The sequence below is a fragment of the Bufo gargarizans genome, chromosome 1, assembly GCF_014858855.1.
Source record: "Bufo gargarizans isolate SCDJY-AF-19 chromosome 1, ASM1485885v1, whole genome shotgun sequence".
In the NCBI taxonomy this organism is placed as follows: domain Eukaryota; kingdom Metazoa; phylum Chordata; class Amphibia; order Anura; family Bufonidae; genus Bufo; species Bufo gargarizans.
In genome coordinates this window covers 409,987,971-409,994,458 of record NC_058080.1, presented here as the reverse complement: position 1 = coordinate 409,994,458, position 6,488 = coordinate 409,987,971, and the positions used below count along the sequence as shown (strand labels likewise).

Genomic DNA, 6,488 nt, shown 5'->3' with positions numbered 1-6,488 from the left:
TATGTAAGGGTACTTTCACACTTGCGGCAGAGAGATCCGGCAAGCAGTTCCATTGCTGGAACTGCCTGCCGGATCAGGCAAAACGTATGCAAACTGATGGCATTAGTAAGACTGATCAGGATCCTGATCAGTCTTAAAAATGCATGATCAGTCGAAAAAATGCATTGAAATGCCGGATCCGTCTTTCCGGTGTCATCCGGCAAAACGGATCCGGCATTTATTTTTTTCCCATTTTTTTCAGTCTGCGCATGCGCAGACCAGAAGGACAGATCCGGCATTCCGGTATTCTGAATTCCGGATCCGCCACTAATACATCCCTATGGGAAAAAATCCCGGATCCGGCATTCAGGCAAGTCTTCAGTTTTTTTTGCCGGAGATAAAACCGTAGCATGCGGTTTTATCTTTTGCCTGATCAGTCAAAACGACTGAACTGAAGACATCCTGATGCATCCTGAACGGATTACTCTCCATTCAGAATTCATGGGGATAAAACTGATCCGTTCTGTTCCTGTATAGAGCCCCTGTGACGGAACTCTATGCCGGAAGAGAAAAACGCAAGTGTGAAAGTACCCTAAAACACTTAAAAGGCTTGATGTATTAAAACTAGCACAGATGAAAATCTAAAAAGAACTGGATCACTAGTTTTATTTTCTCAAAGCAATGGAAAAAGGAGAGCTAGCTTGATAGCTTCCTATGGACATCTACTTCACTCTTTGAGCTATTACTCATTGAATTGCTAATGATTATTATATTAGTGAAACAATATTACTTATGATTCAAACCTTTTATTTTATTAACTTCCAAAAGAAATAAAGTCACGTGAAATGGTTATTTAGCAGTTATGATGGCCTTTCCAGTGTTGTCCCCTTTAAGCATCCCAATAAACGCAGTGGGCATGTTGTCAAATCCCCTGGTAATGTGCTCATGGTACTTTAGTTTACCCTGTGAAAAAATCAGTAAATTCTTGATGACTACTATAATCCAAGTTACCTTAATAGTATTTTATTACTTAATACAAAGCCACAGTATATACACCATCAACTAGTAGTACTTTGTCACATGTGAGATGAGGAGCTTTAAAAAAAAAAAAACATTTTGGAAAGGGATAAAAACCATTTACTTGCAGCTAGTAGAACCCTATTTGGAGTCACATATAGCCCATATTCAAAAATGGCAGAGAGAATTGAACATAAATATCCCTATGACAAAATGGAAAAAGCTTATTTAACTTCAACATGGAGCACATCATGCGCTGACCATCATGAGGCTTACTCCAAACATATCTTCAGATGGTATTACACACACCATATAGGCTATCTAAAATATATAGAGAATCGCTCCACTTATGTTGCAATAAAGTCCGGGACCCTTTTACATATATTTTGGGAATGTCCAATTATTACGAGTTTTTTGGGGGAAAAATAGCACATTTAATCTACTCTACACTTAAGATTAAAATTCAATTCAACGCAGGCACCTTCCTATTGAGACTTGATATTGATAGTTATTCCACTTCCAAAAGAACTGCCACAATTTAACCGCCTTTCTCCAAAGTATTGTGCAAAACTGGAACTCTTCTTCAACCTCTCATATTTCTCAAATACTGAGGAAGATGAATATTAATTGTAGCTTTGAGAAAATGAATGCCAGAAGCAACAATACAACTTGGCTCTCCTCGAGGTACCTCTCATTATTAGGCCTCATGCACACGACCGTTGTGTGCATCCGTGGCCGTTGTGCCGTTTTAAGTTTTTTTTCACGGACCCATTGACTTTCAATGGGTCCGTGGAAAAATCGGAAAATGCACCGTTTGGCAGCCGCATCCGTGATCCGTGTTTCCTGGCCGTGAAGAAAATATGACCTGTCCTATTTTTTTCACGGCCAACGGTTCACGGACCCATTCAAGTCAATGGGTCCGTGAAAAATCACGGATGCACACAAGATTGTCATCCGTGTCCGTGATCCGTGTCCGTGATCCGTGTCCGTTTTTTCCTATCATTTCAATGGCAAACTTGACTTAGATTTTTTTTTCATTTTTCATGTCCGTGGATCCTCCAAAAAACAAGGAAGACCCACGGACGAAAAAACGGTCACGGATCACGGACCTACGGACCCCGTTTTTGCGGACCTTAAAAAAAAACGGTCGTGTGCATGAGGCCTTAGACAGCTGATTCAGGTTGTGACACACTTTTTACATAAGGGACCTAAACAGGTTATCTAAGTTCTCTTCTTTATCTATCTTTCTGTTTATTTCATTTCTATCCTTATCTATCACTTTTTTTTTTCCATACTTTACATACAACATATAATATGTTTCTGTCATAGGACGTAGACTTCTAGCATCAATAAAACGGTTGCTATATCGTAGTCTTATGAAAAATAGTTGTATTATGACTGTTTGATTATAACAGTACTCTGCTCAACCCTGTAACAAATTAAACTGTAATGTATAGTGTTTGTCTGTTTGAAACAAAAGAAAAGAAATAAAAACTAGTGAAACAGAAAAAAACATTTGCGTTACTCACAACACGTGACAAAGTAGCGCAAAAGGTTTTCTTTTTTAAAGCTGACCATCTCACAAAGTTTTCTCGAGCCAAGAGAAAAGTTAAGGAAGGAAACATCTGTACATGCTAAGAGCTTATGCACACAGCCACATTTTGACTCCTAATAATAGGTTTTCATAATAGGTTTTCATTTTGAGGCATAAAGAGGTTTCCTCTGTCAGATTCTGTATGAATCCAACAGAAAAAAATAAAAACATTTGTGGAATGCCTTATTGTCTCCACTTCTGGAGAGAATATCTTAGTATACATGGAGACCCATTAGGGCAGCACATGGTTGTTATATTGGTCCATACTATGGCAGACTTCATACACTCCCAAATGGCTTCATTCCAGTGTGTGCAAGCCCTTAAAACTACTTGACTGACATTAACCACCTGTTATTGATACTATGGGGAATATTTTAAGTCAGTTTTGCTTGAGTCTGGATTTGCGTACTTTGTGCTACATATATCAAATGTTGCATGTTGTGTGATAAACTTATCTTAGGGGTCATTCACATGACTGCATTTTCAGTCCTCATCAGTTCCGCCTTTCCATTAATTTTAGCGGATCCTCAAAGATGATTGTGCGGCCTTGCAAAAAAGATAGAACATGTCCTATTCTTGTTTGTTTTGCGAAATGTGTGGGACCACAAAATGAGGGACGTGCACAGCCAGTATCCATGTTTTGTGGACCTAGAATTTTTAGACCACAAAATGTAGACGGTCATGTGAATGGACCCTTAGGGCTCATGCCCACGACAGTGTGCCGGCCGGGCCCGTGCTGCGGACCGCAAATTGCGGTCTGCAATGCGTGGACACTTGACTGTGGTCCGCGATCCGCATGAGACGTTCTGCATCGCAAAAACTTAGTGCATGCACAACTTTTTTGTGGTGTGGAGGCACGGCCAGAAACACCACGGAAGCATTCCGTAGTGCTTTCGTGGTGTTCCGATCCGTGCCTCTGTTCTGCATCTCCGTGATTGTGGACTCATTCAAGTGAATGGGTCCGCGATCTGTGATGCAAGGTGCACACAGCCGAAGCCTGTGTATTGCAGACCATCTGTATGCGGGCCGCAATACGGCCATGTGCATGAGCTCTTATACTTTAACGCTTTTGTCTAGAAAAACTACTAAATTTTTCCTAATGGAATGAGATTTTTTTTGCGACTTTAAAAAAAAGTCTCAGTGATAAATCTCAAGTAAAACTCATTAACATAGCTTACCACACCCACTTTCCCACCCATATTTCAAAATTGGTGTGAGTGGTGTAATAATGCAAAAAGTCGCACAATTTTTGGGGCAAGTTAGCCCAGAAATTTGCAAGAGCCCCATTATGCAACTTTTTAAAGCTAGAATTCTGGAGGGAAGGCATGATAATTCAGGGCCTTTGTCTAATATAATATAAATTCTTTATTAATTCAAAAAAAAAAAAACTATTATTTTCTAAACAGTAAATATGTTATGACATTGTTTTATAATAGAATTTTTCTCACACAATAGAAAGCGTTGGCTTTGAATAATTGCACCCGATTGCAACAGGACCATAATATGGCACTGTAAGAAGGCTATGGGCTTTGCTATACTTCTCTGTATGATTTCTTAGAACCCCACATATGATGCCTATGCCATAGACTGCCTATGGCTCTGTAATACAAAGCTGCAGGGATTTCATGTGCCTCTAACAATTGCAGATTTTGAAGTGACGAAAATAAATATTTTACCTCAACAACCCATTCCATCAGTTTCTTCAAACCCTCGTTATATCTGTTTCGCCAGCGTTGCACCACAAAGCCTTCCATTCGCAGTTCTTGGAAGATTAGAGGAAAGTGGACATATTCTCCTGCAGCAAATCAATGCTATATTAGTTCATACATCCCTCAATACAATTCTTAAACACACTAGGGGTGTTTTATCAAAACTGGGGTAAATTAGCAACATAGCAACAAATCAGACTCCACTTTTCATTTTCAGAGCTCCTTTGGAAAAATAAATGTTGAATCTGATTGGTTGCTATTGGCAACTAAGTCAGTTTTCCTTTGCACCAGTTTTGACAACTCTTCCCCATTTTGTTATAAAAATTCAAGACAAGTCAGTCATAGTAGGGACTCATGTTCCAGCACTCAGCACATTTGGTGCAGGCAAATCAACGGGAAACTATGAATGCTTCATATTTCAGGGTTATATATTGCCCACTGATATTACTGGAAGATGGCAATGCTAATAACATGGCAGCAAGGAATATTCAATTTTTTATGATTCTCTGGATATTGCAGAGAAAGATGTTCTAAAGTTTGTACTACTGTAACAGTACATAAATCCCCCAATCCCACAAGAAGGAAAACAATTTAGGAATGATTTTGTAGCAGAATCATGAAAATTCACAATATAGATCTAACACCAAATGGTACAGCAAGGCCTCTTTTTCCTTTATACTTAAGGCCCATTTTTAAGCGATTCATGGACCAATTGCAATATACCATAAGACGGCTTTCACGCATTCAGTGTTTGGTCAGTGTTAAATCTGTGAGCCAAATTCTGGAGCAGGCTAAAAACACAGGACAGGTACAAATCTATACCTTATTTCTGTGTAGGCTTCACTCATGGTTTTGGCTCACAATAAGGTCTCTTTCACACTGTGGCAATATTGAGGCCCGCATATGGCGGGTCCACAATATACGGGCACTTGAATGGGTCCGCAACGGTGTAGAATTTTTTCTATCTTTTTTGCGGAATGGACGGATCGCGGACCTCGTTCAAGTTAATGGGTCCGCAATACGTATGCGGCTGGCCCACGGACGGTGCACATGTATTGCGGACCGCAATTTGCAATCCGCAGCACGGGCACGGAGCCCTTAAGTTCATGTGAAAGAGGCCTAACTGATGGAAATCACTGATCAAACACTATGTGCAAGCAACCTAAAGGCACATTTAACTTTCTGTATGTTTGTCGAGTTTCTGAACTTCAGGCAACAAATTATTGAAGTTATATAACCAGGCGGCAACCTTTTGTACAGGGCATGTACATGTAATACTTACAATCAGAACAATTACCTTTTCTAGGTGTTGTATCATTGTACAGGGCAATAGCTCCACAAACAGCAATTCTTCCATATTTTCTCATCTGAAGTAAGGCCACGTCTGCAAAATGTCCTCCAACCTAAATTACAGATAGGCACAGACACAAGGTCTTCAGTAAGACCTAAGGCCTCATGCACACGACCGTTTTTCGGGTCTGCATAAGAGCCGCAGTTTTTGCAGCTCGGGTGCGGACCCATTCGCTTTAATGGGGCCGCAAAAGATGCGGACAGTGCAGACAGCACTATAGCATGTCCTATTCTTGTCCGTTTTGTGGACAAGAATAGGCATGTCTACAATGGGTCGCACGTTCCGTTCCGCTAATTGCGGAAGGCACACAAGCGGCTTCAGTTTTTTGCGGATCCGCGGTTTGCGGACCGCAAAAAACGGCACGGTCGTGTGCATGTGGCCTAATTCACACGTCACTGTTTTGGTCAGTGATCTCCTTCAGTAATTGTGAGCCAAAACCAGAAGTGGAGCCTACGCAGAGATACACTATAATGGAAAGATTTGCAGTTTATGTGTTTGTGACCTTCAGATGGTTTTGGTTTACAATAACTGATGGAAATCACTGACCAAATACTGACCTAACATGGCATAAGTTGGTAAGGCTCATTTGTTAACATTTCCAAGTAATCACTATAGACTTTAGCCAAGTCAAGTAGATTTCCTTATAGTGCAATAATACATTTTCAAAATACATTGTAAAGATCTGTCTTCCTTAAGTGCCAATGGATCTTGTTGCCATAATTTTTGTCCCCTCCCCTGTTGTCCTTCTATCACCTTCCACCACAATTTGAAGATGAAATTAGAAAGTAAATTTTATATTTTGCAAATAATGTTGGATGTCACTAGAGAAGCTAGCCGG

At 40.2% G+C, this 6,488-nt stretch overlaps 1 protein-coding gene across 1 annotated transcript in view; it reads right to left on the bottom strand.

The window, feature by feature from the left end:
• Positions 1–769: 769 nt before the first annotated feature.
• LOC122921397 (prostaglandin reductase 1-like) overlaps positions 770–6,488 on the bottom strand; it is a 100,639-nt gene continuing 94,920 nt past the window's right edge. Inside the window, exons 8-10 of the mRNA XM_044271379.1 lie at positions 5,597–5,702; positions 4,267–4,385; positions 770–942 (exon numbers count right to left, since the gene is read on the bottom strand). Coding sequence (XP_044127314.1) covers positions 829–942; positions 4,267–4,385; positions 5,597–5,702 — 339 coding nt within the window. The 3' untranslated portion in view covers positions 770–828. The remainder of the gene's footprint in view (positions 943–4,266; positions 4,386–5,596; positions 5,703–6,488) is intronic.